Here is an 18,533-nt window from a genome sequence, read left to right on the forward strand (position 1 = left end):
ATCACTGTGCTGTGGTTACCATGTATTCCCCAAACATCAAGTTTTCATGAAGGAAGTTGATCCTCGTTTCAGCTCTGTGTCACTGCATTTTCAGATAAATGGATTATTTTTCTTTTCGCAGCCCATAAATCCTCCAGATTATCTGAATAAATCTACTTCCCCAAATTTGGTTATGCTTTGTTTTCACTGGACAACATCAATATGCAACCCTTTTGTTTCCTAACTTTAGAGTTAGGAAACAAAAGGGTATTATGGTTCCTGCTGATGACGGCAAACACTTTTTGACTCATGGTGGTAGGAGTAACATGAGTCCTGATTTTGGTTGGATATTCCCTTTAGATCTCCTTTCAGAGGAGCTACTGTACCTACTTTTCTGCATTACACAGCACTGCCTGCTGGTCAAAGAGAGGAACTGCTCCTGTGAATCAATGAAATGACTGAAATTCCATAAAACCGCAGTTTACACGTGCATATGAGCACCTCTAACACAGATGACTGTTCAGATTCTTATACTGCCTCCAGCTGTTCTCTGAGTGTGCAACTTCTCCTTGGATGGTTTATTTCTCATTGTTTTAGTATCATTTTCTTTGAGCTGTGCCAGTCTTCACACTACATATAGAGGAAATTAAAGACAAAAGGTGTAGGTTTAACTGCCTCTCAGGAACATGCCATAATCCTGCTGTTCTTGGACAAGAACAGCCAATGCAAGTGACTCTCTCTCTCTCTCTCTCTCTCTCCTGTTGCTACCTTTAGGAGTTTGAATGAGAGTTTGGAGGAGTGAGTCTCTCTCTCTCTCTCTCACTCTCTCTCTCTCTCTCTCTCTCTCTCTCTCTCTCTCTCTCTGTCGTTACCTTTAGGAGTTGAATGAGAGTTTGGAGGAATGAGTCTCTCTCTCTCTCTCTCTCTCTCTCTCTCTCTCTCTCTCTCTCTCTCTCTCCGTCGCTCCTCCTCATGCCCCCCAAACCATCCCCTCTTATTAAAACAACACGCCAATCTGTTGTAGCCCGGTAAAAGGGGTTTGGGAGCCGAAGCAGCCATAAAGAAGGCTCCACACACAGCCGTCTGGAAGGCATTACACAGCAGCGGCACAGAGATTTCTGGCCACTTCTCTGCGCTCTGTGTAACCTGGATGCTTTGGGAAACTATAGAAATACTTACCTACATGCCCCACAAGACAGCAAAATGCAAATGATCTGACTTATATTTGATTGTTAGAGTCACTGCTGGGACCTTTTTTTTTTTTTTTTAATTCTGTGTCAATATGATTGACTTTTTGTAACTTTTAAAAACTTTTAAAGAATGAATGAAATTGTCAGAAGTTGATGGAGAAAAATATTTATAATTTTTGCATAGTCTACTTTTTATTTATACTTTTTTATGAGCAATGCCAAAGTTGACTGACATGATGTTTGTGTTTGTACACTTGAGATGCATGCGGTCCATAGTTAATGACTGCAGATTGACTGTTAAAAACTAGAGAAGACAAACAGTCTGAATATTTTCGAGCATCCAGCTGAGCAAGCTTAGAGGGACCCGCGTGAATATTATTTGTTCTTCTTATTGATGAGGATCATTTTCAGCGGATTCATGAGACTCATTACTACACAAGTGTCCTCTCAAACTTTGTCGAGACTTTTTCTCCCTGTGGAGCGGTACCAGAGCCGCCGGAGCTGACCGCATCCTTTCTCAAGGACGAACGAGGGGACAACAGCTGCTTCAAGGTAGGCGGCCAGTGATCATTTGGTGCTGACTATGCAGAGAGTAATTAATGTTCAATCAGAAGCCAGTTATACATATGTAGTAAGTAAGTAAGTTATGAAATTGTTGGACATGTTGATGCTCCAAACTCTAATTTCAGTATATGGACCTGTCACAATTTTAAATAATAAGAATGGCGTCCAAAATTTAAGCTTAGTAAAGTGAGTGATGCTTTAAGTTGGGGGGCATGCCAGCTTTTATTCTATGTTAATGAAAATAAATACGGACATAGTCTCTGGAAAGTTTTAAGCTAAAAGTAACTGCGTCTTTCTTTTTTCTCAAAAGACGTTAGTTACTGTAATTAAAATTTCATTATATCCACACTACGAAAATATGTGTCACAAAAGTTTAATTTGTCCAAACTGGCACGGACATCTGTTTTCCTCCTTGTTCGGCAGTGTCAGCTGTGGGAATGTGCGAAACATATCCGCCCATATTAGTTTTCTGATCATATGAAATTACACATAGTCTCTGCTGAGCCAGTTATTGTACCATGAGAATAAACTAATAATGACGTCGCACGCCGTACGTCATTCTTTGACGGTCGTGAACCAATGGGAAGGCTGGATTTGGACACGTTTAGCGTACCTCGTGGTAGGAGCGCGTAATTTGATGCCTACTCTGAAAGACACAATTTGCGCACATGTGAATACTGAATGGCCTCAGTGTTTTAAACAATAATTTGGTAATTGTTGGTAATATTCTACTGTGAGTGGCTGGGTAATGGTGACAGACATTTACTTTGCTGAAAGGTTCAGCAGCCCCTCCCAGCTTCAGACTGAGCTTGTGCTTGAGATCAGAAATGAAAGCTTATGCAGGTGCCAACTTTTCATGGTGCCTTAAAACATGTGTGCAAATTTCTTGCTGACTGTTGGCATTATAACTTTCCCACACACCCACTACACACTTATGCAAATTAACATCTGTCACACTCTTTTGACATATTCTCTTCCTCCATCCGCCTATACTCTGACCTCTCAGCATGCAGTGTACCACTGTTGGCTCATATAATACCCACGCAAGGAATGCCCATCTGTGAGTTGGATGTCTAAACATTCCTGTCATTTATCTATGATGTACTGTACAGTTTCTGTCCTACACATGGAATCTACTTCCTACCGACCTGGCTTGTCTGTTCAGGAGGCATTTTAATGCTCACACAGTGGAAGCTGGAACCATGGGGATATCTATCTGTAAAGCCTGATGAAGCTTTTAGTCCACTGTCAGTATTAATATATTTACACACACACACACACACACACACACACACACACACACACACACACACACACACACACACACACTTAAGGGGCTTAAAGTTGCTATATAGTTTATCACATCTTTATCTTGGTATACTGATACTGATGTAGAAACAGCTGCAAAGACCCACTTTGTCACGTTCTTCTGCAGCGCTGTTAATCCACCTACAAGTTCTGTGCTTAGAAACATGTCCAGTATTACTTTACCACTGGGGAAACCTTGTGTAGACTGTAGATATATAGATTCTTCTAAGTTCTTTGTATAATCAGTGCATGTGCACACATGTAACCAGACTAATACCAACATACTGTCCATAATCTCAGCCCTCGAGGGAGCTCCTCTGCTGAGCATGGTGGCTCAGTGTGCTACAGTGAGGAAGGCAATCCATCTCTGGTGCCTGTTAGTGGAACATTAAACTCTACAACAGAGATTTAATTCTCATGTGCAGCAATTTGAGTAGTACATGACTGTGACGTACTGTGGCTGGTGATACCCCTAAAAGGAAGAAAAGTAAATTTCTTGGCTCTCTTCAGTGGGTGACACAGTGATACAGTTTACTGCAGACTCATTGCTACAGGATGTTCTTCCACACTGCACACAGAGCAGTTTACTACTTCACAGAGGAAGGCATTCCATGGCTGGTCTCCATTAGGGCTCACAACAAGTCTCACGTGCCATTACTGCTCACAGCAAGGGTCCTTCAGTCTATAGGGCCTTGGGGCTGGCAAGGTATAACTACTGTAGTTAGGAGAGCATGTGTAGCCCCTCCCAAACACACAACACCACCACCTACCTCATCTATTCTGCGTTAATGCCACAGTTTTTTCCAGGTACACTTGGTAAAGTAGCAGTGAAGCGGCACTACAGCCAGCCAGTAAAAGTAAAAATTTGGATGTCACTGAGGTCCTGGGTTAGATTCCCACTACCTCATACTGAGTCACAGAGTCTCACAGGGAAGGTTGATGCCAATGCTAATGCATCGGTCCAGGCGTCATAGTATACCATAAAGTAACCCAGGAGCTGTAATAAGTAAGCTGTGTTTTAGCTGCTGCACAGCAGATATTGTCACGTCTTTTCAGTCTCCCTTAATACCTCCGACAATCATTTCATTTATCCTTTCTGGGTTCTGGGTTTCTGTCTCTTATGTTATCTCTTAGCTGTAATGAACTCTGATTATACAGAGTGCTAGAATAGACTTCTCTACCACACAGGGAGGAAGCCAAGTTATTTTAGTGCGCTGCTGATAACTGTCTGTAGTCAGATAAGGGAAAGTGTTGGATCAGTGGATGAGACAGGCTGGATTCATAAAAGGGGAAAGAATTTGAAACTTTCTGTGGCATTAATTTAATGGTCTTTAGAAGCCAAAAAAGAAAAAAAAGAACCAAAAACAGAGACCATGTAGTGCCAAAAAGAAAATGCAACCTTTGTGAATATGCAGTAAACGGAAGAAAACCAAACAAATAACCCGACAGAGAGTGGCTGTAGAGGGAGGCATTCTCGACCGAGACGCATCTGTAATTTGGCTGAATTTGGTCTTGGAGCCTGCTACAGTGGCATAAGTCCAGTGCCTCAGCTGGCAGTGAGCTAAGCCAAGTCCACCATTGTGCCACCACTCTCTTTCCCCCTTCTTCTATTGGTGTCTGCCTCCCTCCTTCTCTCACTTCTTTCTAAACCACTTTCTCTCCTTTCTCACTGAATACTGTAGTCCTCAACCTCTTCCTAAGTCTCTTCCTCTTTCCATCTCCCTCTCTGTAGTACAGTTGCATCGCTTCCTTCGGCTCATTCACAAAAAAGGGAGCCAGGGATGAGTCAAAGGGACAAGACGTGCCAAAATACTATACAGCATAGCTTGGCTTCAAAATTGAGAATGTATTTACTGCAGTATTTTATTAAATGATGCATTAAAGCTTAACTGCCTACCTTCCTTTTTAAATGGAATACAACTAAAATGATGCAACCCCCACAGTTGTGGTAAGAGAGCAAGATGATGCACAATGTAGATTAATACAAAACAGTCATCTTGGATGTTCTAACCTTTGCTCCTCTGCCAGTTCGAGCCATATCACACCTGATTCTAATAGCTTACAGAAGGAAGTAAAGAGACAGTGGAGGATGGAGGAGAAAGGAGGGGGTGTAAAAGTCAACTCCCTTGTAATGTTGTAACTTTGTACCTTTGCCAGTTGTGGCCCTGTCCACCTGATTCCAATCAAGCGCAGTGGGTGGTGTTACTGTTTAGCTCTGGTTCTTATAATGACAACGCTCCCGCAACAACAGCACACTGTGGCCACATGGGGGGTTTATGAGAGGAAGGAGGAAGAGGAGGAGAAAGGGGAGGAGTGAGGATGGTCAACGACTTCCTAGCGGTTCAGTTAGACTATAGTTTTATTCATACAGGAACAACTGCAGAACTAGTAGTAAAAGTAAGATTTAAAGCTGCAGTAGGTGTCTATATAAAAAATAACTTTATGTCATGTCTAAAGAAACTTTTTTCTTTTTTTTTCACTGATAGTAGTTCAATGAGACAGATAATCTGTAAAAAATCAAGTTCCTCTCGCTCCTCCTTGTGCTCTTAATGGCATTTGTAAGAATCCTCCCCATCTGAACAAAAGCAACCAATCAGAGCCAAGATAGATAGTTGGTTGTTGAGTCTCAGTCCCAGATTGTCGGTTTTTCACGACCTGGGTGACTGAACAATAATTAGTTATAAGATTTATGAATAAATATGACAAAAAGTTATTTTTTACCAGTGACCTACTGCAGCTTTAACTAGATGACAGTTATTGACTTTATATCCGTGTATCAAATATACTGAATGTATATATTTCACTTTTACCTAATGAAGTCTTCACACTATCTTTTGAGACTAATTTCCCTGAGATTTGGTTATTTTTCATAGACCATAAATAAAAAGAACAAATTTCTATCATGCAGTAGCTTAAGAAGGTAGGCAGGAAGTCAGGAGCCGGCCTTGAGCGTGTCGAGCGTGTCTCTCTAAAGACAGGAGCCAACTCTTGAGTCTTTCCCAGCCGCTCCCTCTCCGCTGCCTCATCATAGGAACATGTGAGCCTTTCCTGCATCCTGCTGCAACGGCCGTCATGAGGGCCATCTCCACATTTAATGCTTTTAAAATGCATGCAGGCGTTTTCCAGCCCTGCCCAGCTCAAACACATACACACACCCACAAACTAGCACACATACAAGTTCGCTATGTGCACTGCTTGTTTAGGTTCCAGATGCCGTATCTTTCCATTTTTGCTTCATGCCTTTGAGATTTCAAAGGTGTGTATGACCTCAGCACGTCTGGTTTTCCAATACTGTCTTGGCGATTACATAGCCTTTGTCCAATATTTCTTTAATGGATCAATGCTTTTAGCAAACTATAAATATCATTAACATATCTCCATTAGCCTGTATCTATTGTAGATGGATAGAGGCAATGAAACGAAATGAATTTAAAGCCCTCTCTTACTTTGATACTGTATTCAAGTACACCAGAAGTGTGAGCTGGCTCTTAAGAGCAACATGACAGTTTGATTTGTGAATAAGAGTCATCTGGCCAGAGCCGCTGATTTGTGAATGTTACACTTCCAGCCAGTGATTGCTGAGTCACAATAACATAAAGATGTAAGCTTTATGTTATCTCAGCTCCACACAGACAAGCAAAGTGTCTTTTTTGGCTGTGCTTCAGATTTATACTGCCTGTGCAGAGCATACAGTAATGACACACACACCAATTCACATACACATATGGTACTTACTGTATAAAGACTCACACACACACAGTCTGGCGAGCCTTGTTATATTTTATGTTCCATCACAGGCCGTGGAACTGGGACCCTGCTGACAGGGATTCCACTGCTCCTCTGTGAGTTTAGTCAAACCATCCCTTCCTCTCTGCAGTGCGCCTACACTGACACACATATATATATTTCTGTGTGCATGTGTGCACACTGGCTAAACACACACACTATACATATTATGCTTAGCTTACATATTTGCACATTCACTCACACACACGTGCACACATGGCAAGCGTTCAGCAGTACCGGTGAGACTTAATAGCCACATATCTGTCTGACAGCTATCCACTGTTACGTAACATACATAATGGTAATTACAGCATGCAGTGATTCTCCTCACTATACTAAATCACTTAGACCAAAATGGGTCACAGAGATATTTCTTTTAGTTCCCCACGTACCACAACTACTAATACCACTAACCGAACACTAATATGCTACTATAAGACTCTAGTTCAGAGTCAAACATTTGATACTCACAATTATACATAGAACAGATGATAGAATGGAAGATTAATAAATAAACCAGAATGAAGATACATTTGTAATAACACCATTATCAGTAATTAAGTAGTAAGTATCAATAATTTGGTTTATGACAAAATAAAACTGATATTCCCATCCCAGCCTCAGCGATACTGTGCTATAGTGCTAATTAGCAATTCCATTCTGATGGTAATATTTAGCTCAAAGCCTGAGTTTAGGCTCACAGAGTACTGTACATGACTTTTTTTTTTCTTTTTGTCAGTAACCACAAAACTCATTGCCAGTTATCCCTTACATATTGGACATAACTGCACAAATACAGTAAAGATTACAGAAAAATATGTTGTACAGATGGTTACATTACATAATTTAGTTAGATAATATCCTGTGCATTGTTCGTGTAGGTCTCTTAACACGTCCATCAATATCTGTATTGTTTTTATGATTAAATCTCAGTAGAACAGACACTGTAATGTTATTTCAAATAGCGAGACAACTAATTCATTCATTCATTCATTCATTCAAACAATTTGTCTCTCTGCTAATCCACAATCTATTCTCCATCCATGCAAGACTTTGCATTATTGTAATATTATCTCGGAGACAGAGCCAGTGGGAGTTACACTCAAGAGACTGTAATAACGTCAGAGTGAGACTGCTAAAGCATCCAACCCAAGGTCATTATAGGGTTGGACACACGCACACACGCACTCAGAAAAAAAAAGGCCTGGAGATAGTGGCAGGGTTTACTCACTCACATGCTCCAGGACACAAAAACAAACAGAAAGCAGGGGTGATATCATCCACATGTGCGAATAACACCTTCAGCCCGCACACACACGCCATATATCAATATACACGTACATACGACGACAAAGTAGAAACATCCACATGTGTCCATGACACCTTCGCTGTCACAGATATTGCTGTGATTAGAGGCTTCATCTCTCAAGGGCCATGGCCAAGTTTGGATGACCATCTTAACTGATTCTTTGTCGCAGCTAATCTTCCTGCAGTCTGAGCTAATTGTTAGTCTTGACACTGGATCACACGCCCATAAGGGTGTATGAGACACTACAAAGAGTAAAGCATCCTGACAAGAGGCAACATCTGAGCTGTGTCTTTTTGCACTGAATCACTGACTGCGTTTGACAGCATTCAGATGTTCTGCAGTGAGAAAACAGCAAAAGCTGATCGTGACCTCAGTTGAATTTCACAGTTTTCAAAGCAACCTTTTAACCAGAGCGAGCATTTAATAAAGTGTTGATCCTAAACAAACAAGCAGTGGAAAAGCAACAAATGCTTTTTGGAGTTTGCTTGTTCTCCATTTGTTCTCTGATTTCCTCCTACTGTGCAAGAAAGGCAGATTAGGTGAACTGGAAAATGTACATTCCCTCTAGATGTGAATGCACCCGTCTGAATTAGCCCTGTCTTACCCTGCTCATGGAGGTATATTTATATACATTTGTGATGACTTCTTGTCCTAATACCAAAGATTTGTACAATATAACCAAAATTCAAACCATAATCTGATGGCACATTTATGGTAAATTGTTTTTTTTTCCTAAGCAGTGGAGTTCATTTAAAGTTGATTCAGGGAGACAGGGTCAAAGAGTTTGTTCTGCAGTACATTAAATAGTTGTGAGACATTATACACTCACACACATGTGCACAATCTAAAGGAGGTCTAAGGTGAAATGCTGTCTCAGCATAACACAATTAAAAGTGTGTATTTTTACAGACACACACTCCTCTCTTGCACGCTCTCTCTCTCTTCTAATAAGTGTTTATATGTGCATTTGTGTGTGTGTGTGTGTGTCATGGGTCTTGTAAATGAGCGGCTGACGTTAAAAGCCTTGCCACGTGCCAGAGGAGGCCTGCTATACTGGTTGTGGCCTTCTCATCCAACGATCAAATGAACAAGGCATTATGTCTGAGCCAAGGGGTGTGTGTTCGTATTCCTCTCTCCCAGCTCAGCCTCTCTCTGCTCCTGCTACTCTCTATTGCTTTGTTTTCCTCTTGAAGTCTTTCTACATATGTCTTCATTTCTGCGCACTGTTATCTATCTTACCCACTTTCTTTTCCTTTCTTTCTTTCTTTCTTTCTTTCTTTCTTTCTTTCTTTCTTTCATTCTCTCTGGCTCTGCCTTCCTCTCCACCTCTCCCCAACCGTCTTTACACTTATTTCTCTTGCTCTCTCTCCCTCCCTCCATCTGTCGTGTGTGTTTAGGTGCGGTGTGAAGAGCTCTTGCAGAATCACAAACACTCCTGGGCATTGTGTACTCTTCATGTTTTGCCTGTTTTGATGTACAACTTACATGTAACGATGTTATGGATAAATACTGCAATAATAGGAATTATTTGTAAGGCTCACAATTTCATAGTTTAAATCTTTAACATGCAGCCCAAAATGTCAAAATCATGTCCCACAGGGGGGCGCCACACTGACTCACTGACCAAAGGAGAACACTTTGACCTTGATAATGTCAATAATGTCAGGGGCAAACTCGCTTCGATCTATGCAATATGCAAAAACACATGTTGTTCACAATGTTCAAAACAGTATAATATCACATCCTCTTTCTCCTCACTGTACATCTTTATCTTCATATCTGTTTAATCTTAGACACAATTTTCTTGTTTCTCCGGGGAGTCTCAGAGGGGAAGAAGCCCACGTGCAGCATTAAAAAAAACAACTAAAAAGCTCTTGTCTTCTTCTTCTTCTTCCCACGGAGATATAAACAGATGACATCACAGGGTGGACCGCTCTGCGTTGAGCCGAGCTGAGCCACGCTGAGTGGGTCTCCGTTGGTCTGCCAAACAGATGGCGGTAGCAACATAATGAGTGCTGGAAACAAACTTCAAGATTTTGAGCAGGAGATTTTGTGCAGTAGGGCTCAGGTTTATAAAAGACTGTCACTCAGAGTTTAGACACAAAAGCTTCTTCACTCGTCCCCACATAAAAACACACAGAACAACCTTTCATGGTCTACATCAGAGTTCCTTATATGGGATGCTTGCCTGAAAATAGTTTTTGAACCCCTTCTTTACAATACAGAAGGGGGAAAAAAATCATAATAGTTTCTCCGGGGCATTTAGAGTTGGACGTTTGGCAGGGGCAGCCAGCTTGAGGGTTAATTAGGTCAAGAAATCTTGTAATGTGCGCCCACCCACACTAAAGCAGAGTTGGAACAATCGGCTACTCACAACTGTCTGACATTTAGACAGGGATTTTGGGGAGGGGTAGAGGGAGCAGAGGGGAAAGGAGGGAGTAAAAAAAATGGGGAGAAACTTTACGGCTTTCTCTAACCGGGTTTGTTGCAATAAAACAAGGTTATGTGTGTCATTGAAGAGCATGCTTAAAAGCTGTAAATTAGCATTTTTGAATCCTACTGTTGTACTAAAGGCAGTGTTTTCTATGTGCAGTATGCTGCATGTTTCTTTTTCATTTTCCCTCTCTAAATCATAGCATGGTCAGCAAATATTTGCAGGAAGTCACTTCTTGTAACTAAAATCTAAACGTTTTGTGCCACATTGACTAAATGTAACCCTTTTCTTCAAATTTTGTCCCTAGATGAGGTGTCATAGAGTCCTCACCTACCTGCGGATATTCGGGACCACCATGTTCGGTGTGTCCCTACTGGTGGGCATCTCCACGGCGTACATCATGGGTTACCAGTTCTTCACCACAGCCCGCAATCACCTATCCTTTGGTCTGTACGGTGCCATCTTGGTCGTCCACCTCATTATCCAGAGCCTCTTTGCGCTCTTGGAACACCGAAACATGCGGCGGTCCTTAGAGACGCCAATCAAACTGAACAAATCCTTGGCGTTGTGCATTGCAGCATATCAAGAGGACCCAAACTACCTGAGAAAATGCCTGGTGTCGGTGAAGAGGCTGACCTATCCTGGGATCAAAGTGATCATGGTGATTGATGGGAACTCAGAGGATGACATGTACATGATGGAGATTTTTAAAGAGATCATGGGACGGGACAAATCGGCCACGTACGTGTGGCGGAGTAACTTTCACCACAGAGGGCCAGAGGAGACGGATGAGAGCTATGCTGAGGGCATTCAGCAAGTCTCCAGGCTGGTGCTGAACAACAAGTGTGTGTGCATCATGCAGAAGTGGGGAGGGAAGAGAGAGGTCATGTATACACCATTCAAAGCACTGGGGAGGAGCGTGGACTATGTGCAGGTAAGTCAGTGAAACTAGAAATGTATATTAATAGAGGTGTTTGAATGAGTAGAATATAAAGGGAGGGAAGAATGGATAGTGGAGACTGAATGCAAAAGGGGCAAAAATAAATAGGGAGAGACAAAAAGAAGGGTGGAACGAGATTGCAAATTAGACACCATTATATAACAGGTAAGATATTCGGTGGTATGTGCCTGTTTGCATGTCTCACACACTGACACACACACACACACACACTCAGGTAAGACAAGGACAGTTGACATCAGTGTGAGCTGAAGATAGAGGGAAATGGAAGAGAAAGAGAGATGGAGAAAGAGATGGCTAGAGCGGGTAGGGGAGGTGGGGGGCTCTGCCAAGCCAAATATGAGGTCCACAAAGAGTCTTTTGTGTTGCTTTAGACGGACAGTGGCTGTGTGCATTGTGTTGTGAAGTGTAGCGTGAAGAAGGGCAGCAGTACCTGATGTCTAAGTGTAATAACAGATCTGTTTCACAGGGCTGAGTGTTACATCATCTACATGAGTGGTATTCAGACTCAGGGCCCAAAAACTGTGTCACAGAAAGGTTAAATTTGGTATGTGTTTTTTGCTAACTCTCAAATAGCTTAAATTTCTGTAGGGCTAAAAACTATATGAGATTTAGTGAAATACTGTTGTCAGGGAAAATCAGTGAAACAATAATAATTTCAGTGTATGTTATTGACACTTAAATTATATCTTCGGAACAGCCAGTTCCCAGTGTTGTATGGCTGGTGAATACAGTCTAATAATGCTAATGTTGTCTAGTCTAGCTTTAAACTGTGTTTGCCTATGAAATAAAATAATAAAAGTAGTCACATGGTGTAGTTTGGCCTGTATTTGACTCTACACATTTTCCTGAAATCTAAATACTGCCATTTTGTGCATTTTCCCAATGGCATTTTTTTTCTTTTAATGAATGAATGAATAACTGAGTTAAACTGCAGGAAATTATGTCTACAGGTTAAACGGCCCCAAGAATGAGATATTACATTTCCTTTTCAAGAAGTTTACTGCAATTTAGCAGGTCCTTATAATAATGTCGTAATATGCATTTGGTAAAAAAAAAAAATACCGATTAGCTCAACTGAAAGTTACTCCGTTTTACACCTTCATAAATCTACTCCACTATTGTTTTATTGGATGCCAAGTAGTTACCTGACATATGTCACCAGACCATGTCCAACCCCTAGATGACTAAATGAATGCACTCTATGCCTTTGTTGTTGTAAAGTGTTTTGGATCATTTTCTCTGTGTTCTGCTGTGAGATGGAACAACACTAGTAGAAACAATTGTAAAAGAGTTGTAGGATTAGGATTAATGGTACATGGCACACTACATAGATACAAAAAAAGAGCATACTAATGTTTAAAATCCCTTTTCTAGACTTGTTCATCAATCCTTTTAGGCAATACTTTGATTGTATTTGTCGAGGTTGTCTTATTTATCAAATGTACAATTCTGGCAAGTATTAACGTAAACTGACTCTGTCAAACAGTCCATTGGCCAAACCACAAAGTGTCATCACATCATATTTGTTTTGCAATATTCAGCTGGTGTTATTACAAAAAGACATCTTGAGCGACTAAATCTGAACAGAAACCTCATTACTATTAAAACATTAGAATGATTTTAATGAGTCTGCATTAGAAAAAGGGAACTTTGAAAGTCTTTGATATGATGCTTTCTTACACCTGCAGCTGGCTACTGCCTGCCAGAAACCTCTTGTTTAACAGAGATTTCAAAAACAACTTACTGCAACGCTGCCAGTAATCATACCAGTACCATTCAACATGTAGGAAAAGGAGGGACAGTGTTGCATGCCTTTTTACTATCATCAGCCTCTGCCCGTAACAGATGTGTTGTTAATAGGGATCGGGCTCTAGGTTTGTTTTCATCATCTGATTTTGTTACGGAGGAAAATTACCATTTATAGAAGAAATGTAGAGCTAAAAAAGAGCTTCGGAAAGTGGTGGGTGGTGAGGGGTTTTAACCAAGGACCAAATTGTTAATCAGACCATAACATTTTTAAATTGGATGCATGATTATCTTGCACAAGATCGGCACATTTGATTTATCTACCTTTAGACCACCAAATACTGTCCAAAAGAAAGAGTGAAAGAAGACTATTCTAGTCTATACTATACTATTTTCAAGTCAAGTCAATTTTATTTATATAGTCCAATATCACAAATCACAAATTCACAGCCTACAGCAACCTGTATGTTTAGACCCATGATTCAGATAAGGAAAAGCTGTATGCCTTTTTACATGACAGTAACAGATTACCTTTGACCTAAAACACAGATAACTCACTGTTTATTTTGTGTGGTTTACTCAGGTGTGTGACTCTGACACTATGTTGGACCCAGCTTCATCAGTGGAGATGGTGAAGGTTCTAGAAGAAGACTCGATGGTGGGAGGCGTTGGAGGAGATGTTCAGGTCAGTCACAAAACTGAATATTTTCTTGTTCCTTGCAAGTGACAAACGTTACAAATTGAGCATTTTACATGAATTAGATTTATCTTTACGTTAAACCTCCAGCTTTTTTTTTTTTTCATTGATTCCTCTCTAGATCCTAAACAAATACGAGTCGTGGATCTCCTTCCTAAGCAGTGTACGGTACTGGATGGCCTTCAACATTGAGAGGGCTTGCCAGTCCTACTTTGGTTGTGTGCAGTGCATCAGTGGGCCTTTAGGAATGTACCGGAATTCCCTCCTGCATGAGTTCCTGGAGGACTGGTACAATCAGACTTTCATGGGATCCCACTGCAGTTTTGGGGATGACCGCCATCTCACGAACAGAGTTCTAAGCCTTGGGTATGCAACCAAATACACCGCACGATCAAAGTGCCTCACTGAGACGCCAATTACATACCTGAGGTGGCTCAATCAACAAACTCGGTGGAGTAAGTCATATTTCAGAGAATGGCTATACAACTCTATGTGGTTCCACAAACACCATCTATGGATGACTTATGAGGCTGTGATCACGGGCTTCTTCCCGTTTTTCCTCATTGCCACTGCGATCCAACTCTTCTACCAAGGAAGGCTCTGGAATATTCTGTTGTTTCTACTCATTGTGCAGGCGGTGGCGCTAATCAAGTCGTCGTTTGCCAGCTGTCTCAGAGGTAACATAGTCATGGTGTTCATGTCGTTCTACTCTGTACTGTACATGTCAAGCTTGTTGCCAGCAAAAATGTTCGCAATAGCAACAATCAACAAGTCTGGATGGGGGACCTCTGGGAGGAAGACTATAGTGGTGAACTTCATTGGTCTGATTCCTATATCAGTTTGGTTCACCATCCTCTTCGTTGGGATTATCTACACAGTAATCCTGCAGACTAGAAAACCCTTTCCTGAATCAGAAAAGATTGTTCTGATCATAGGGGCAGTCGTCTATGCCAGTTACTGGGTCATACTGTTGACGTTGTATACAGTGCTCATAAATAAGTGTGGGAAGAGGAAGAAGGAACCACACTATGATATGGTGCTGGATGTATGACCACAGTCATCAGTTACCACTGAAGTTTTTTTTATTTTATTCACACCATATTGTTGCTATACAAATGTTTGTCAGATGCAGAGCAGCTCTGGAGGCAAAATTGGTTGAGTTCAACCAAAATTGATTTTTTTTTTCAGACTTGAATGGCAAAAAATAAATAAATGACAGTGGCTGATTTTGTTCTTTTGTTCTTTTTTTCTCATAACCATAGCATTCACGATCTTGGAACATCAGCATGCTTGCTAATTAGCTTACCTAGATGTCTTTAATCAAACTGAAGAACAGCTAGTGTAAGCTAATTAGCTGACCTTGATTACTCAGTATGGCAAGATTAAATATATTGCAGTTGGTAGCAAGAGTGCTTGGCTTTGTAATATTAGCTACCTCTTACCAATGTCATTTTCACTGGGCTTCAGTCTTACATTTTGAACTGAGCCAAAGAAACTGTGGATTTTTATCTCCGCCCACTGGGGTTTAACTTGACCAGTAAAAACATTTTACCTCCAGAGCATCATTGTGTCTCCAGGAAATGTTTGTACATCCTAACTAGGAATAAATCCACATACTGCCCCTACCAGAGGGAAGCTGAAAAACCCCACCACGTATAGCTTCAAATTGAAGTCAAACTGAAACTATCAGTGCCCTTGCCTTCCAGGCTGTCTGCACTGTCAAATGACTGAACAACACCAAGGATTACATGTTAACTCTAAAAGTTGTGGAATGTAATCTGCAGGTATCTGGATGGTCTGTGTGGATCTCATGAATGGGTGAGCTTGGCAACTTTACCATTAAAAACAAACAGAAAAATCCACAAGATGTTACACTGCTTCTGTTTATTGATTTCATGCCACAAGTTCAAAGTTGTTAGTTCTGGAGGAAATGCATTGGTGTACCTTCTCAGTGTTTTCAAATCTCTCTTTGGAAGAGTTATCGATTTACAAAGAGTGAAAGGGTGCAGTAAGGGCTTTAAAATTAAGAGCTGCTCTCTTTTTTTGCTGCACTCATGTCATATGGGAAAGATGCTTCCTCTTACACTATGAATTTATTTATAATGCATCTATTTCAACTGAAGACATTGTATCACTTAAGTCAATTCAACTCGTAAATTTCAATGGCAGTGCACAGCTGTTTGATGTAAGTTTTGTTCATGATCCAAACACATCAGTCACTGTGGTGCATACTGTATGTTGAATGTGAAGAGGAAAAAGATCCACAGAGATATCCAACCATGTTTTTAAGAGGCTACAGATGCATTGTGTTTGAATGTCTGGACATGTCTTGTTGTTATTCCCATATGACGTGAATACAGTATTTTTCTCGTTTACAAAGTGAAGAATCTCAAACTGATCACTGATTCGTAGATATAATCTCCACCGGATCAGGTGACAAGGTGAACATGTGACCAGAAGAGAGACGGTGTATCATTGCTGCTGTGACTGTTTTATTTTTACAGAAACAATGCCTTTTGTTTTTCTTTTAAAAAATAAAATAAAATTATGATGGGTGTATGTTGCAAACTGGTTTAAACACTATTATTGTTAATGTATTTCTTTCTATAAGTTGAATGATAACCACCAAGTAGACATGGTGGACATGTTCCAATCCAAAGACTTTGTGATTTTTGCTTTCCATATGCCCTTGCTCTCTTCCTTTCTCACATACTGTATTAAGGGTAATGTGGCCTATCTCTCTGCTTCCTGGCATTGTGTTAAATAACCTGCAAGGGGAGGAGAAAATATACAAATGTATCAAATGGGAGGAAGTACTTCCTGTCCTGATAACAGGAATATGAATAAGGGCACTTGATGGAAAGGAACAGCATTTTGGAATGAAACAAGTCCTGTGTTTGCAATAGATGAGCAGACATGAGTTTAATTGTTATGCACTTTTATGTCTCTTCCATTGTCCAGTGTGATGCTTGACGTAATCAAGATGAAATACCTCAGTGGTTGTCTTTTGCATTGCATCAAGGCGTCAGGATGCCGTCCAAAGAGTGATGCATTCTGAAAGTCTCTAGTAATTTATGATCTGTTTATGATATTGAATATAAAGTGTCCTTTTTATACGCAGTTCGTTATTAAGTCAAAGCTGGATTTCTCTGCCTTTTTGGCCCTTTGCTGTAGCCGTTTACTTATTGTTACTTTGTATTTCAGTGCATTTTATATATAGACATTTTTATTCTATTTTTGCTTAGCTACCAAAGATTCTTTATTTTCACTCATGTTTTTTATAAGAAAAATGGGAAAATGTATTTGTTGTGCTTTCAACTGTTCTGACAATGACTTGTATATCTGACCAAACAATGTGAAATTATGAGCTGGGGATTTTGTCTGCAATAACAACAGTAAAAATGCAATTTGTAGGGATAAGTTATTGATTTCAAGAGAGGTGTTGAACCTGTGTTTTTGTAATTTGTACGTAGATAGAAAACCAGCATATTTATGTTTTTTGGATTCTGTACTTAGGAAGATGTCCTCTAGTGTACATGTACAATTCTTAAGGTTCCATATGTCTACACTGCAAAAACAATAAATACATCTAGAAATTATTTTTAATATATACAACATGTGAACATGATTCAGTTTTTTTTTTTTTTTTGCAGTGTTGAAACTACATGGAGTTGTGCTTCCTGTGTTACTGTGTTATTACAATAAAGCCAAAGCAGACGGAAAACTTTTGTCCAAAACATTTCAAAAAGATTTGCACAGAAATGTCATTATCTTCAAATTATGTGTTTTCAAGTTGTGAGGTGCCTTAATGAGCAATAACAAGAGAAAAACTGGGTGACATTTTAAACCAGTTTTATCATGTGCAGTGTTATCATAAAGCACTTTTTGTGTTGTGCCAAATAAAAACAATTACTGTTTTAATTTTCTGGTGTTGGTGTTTTTTATTCTTCATATTAAACTGAGCTCTTTGCTGAGGGACCCACCTGCAAAGTCTTTACATCCCACTGCCATCGGATAGCTCCAACCCCTAGCACCTCGACACTCCTCCGCTAGGCTTTAATACTTGGCCCTCTTTCTCTCATTGGCTTCTTCCATCTGGTTCACTGTCTTACTTGCAACTTAATGGTAGCAGTCACCCCACTGTTTACCCCCACTTTTATACTTTTTTTCTTTTTTTTTTTTTTTTAATTAACCAGTTTCAGGTTATGAGTGAACTGGAGCTGGTTTTCCTTCAGCATGTGTGAAGAAGACCCTCAGTTTGGAAATTGTGTTGAAAATGTCTTTACAACAGCTCAACCCATCGCTGTTTGTGTACCAAGAAGCTAGCTACAATGAAAGAAACAAATGCACACTTATCCCATCCCCATCTTCAACTAACAATTTGGACTGGACAGAAGCCAGGATTAGCCCAACCTTAATGTTTATTTTTTTTTTTTTCTTAGGAGGAATACACGCATACATCTGCCAATTTGAAAGCAGTGCATTCTGCGCAAAAACCCCCCCAGAAAATTACAGAGTGTACGGTCTTCTTCCAAATAGATACTGGTATCCATGTGTGG

General features: G+C 40.3%; 1 protein-coding gene across 1 annotated transcript; it reads left to right on the top strand.

Moving 5' to 3' along the window:
• Positions 1–1,026: 1,026 nt before the first annotated feature.
• has2 (hyaluronan synthase 2) lies at positions 1,027–17,895 on the top strand. The gene is made up of 4 exons (XM_051407442.1): positions 1,027–1,721; positions 10,878–11,504; positions 13,861–13,962; positions 14,096–17,895. The coding sequence occupies exons 2-4, from the start codon at positions 10,878–10,880 to the stop codon at positions 15,023–15,025; spliced, it is 1,659 nt and encodes a 552-aa protein (XP_051263402.1). The 5' UTR covers positions 1,027–1,721; the 3' UTR covers positions 15,026–17,895.
• Positions 17,896–18,533: the final 638 nt, after the last annotated feature.

The sequence above is a fragment of the Dicentrarchus labrax genome, unplaced genomic scaffold (assembly GCF_905237075.1).
Source record: "Dicentrarchus labrax unplaced genomic scaffold, dlabrax2021, whole genome shotgun sequence".
NCBI lineage: Eukaryota > Metazoa > Chordata > Actinopteri > Moronidae > Dicentrarchus > Dicentrarchus labrax.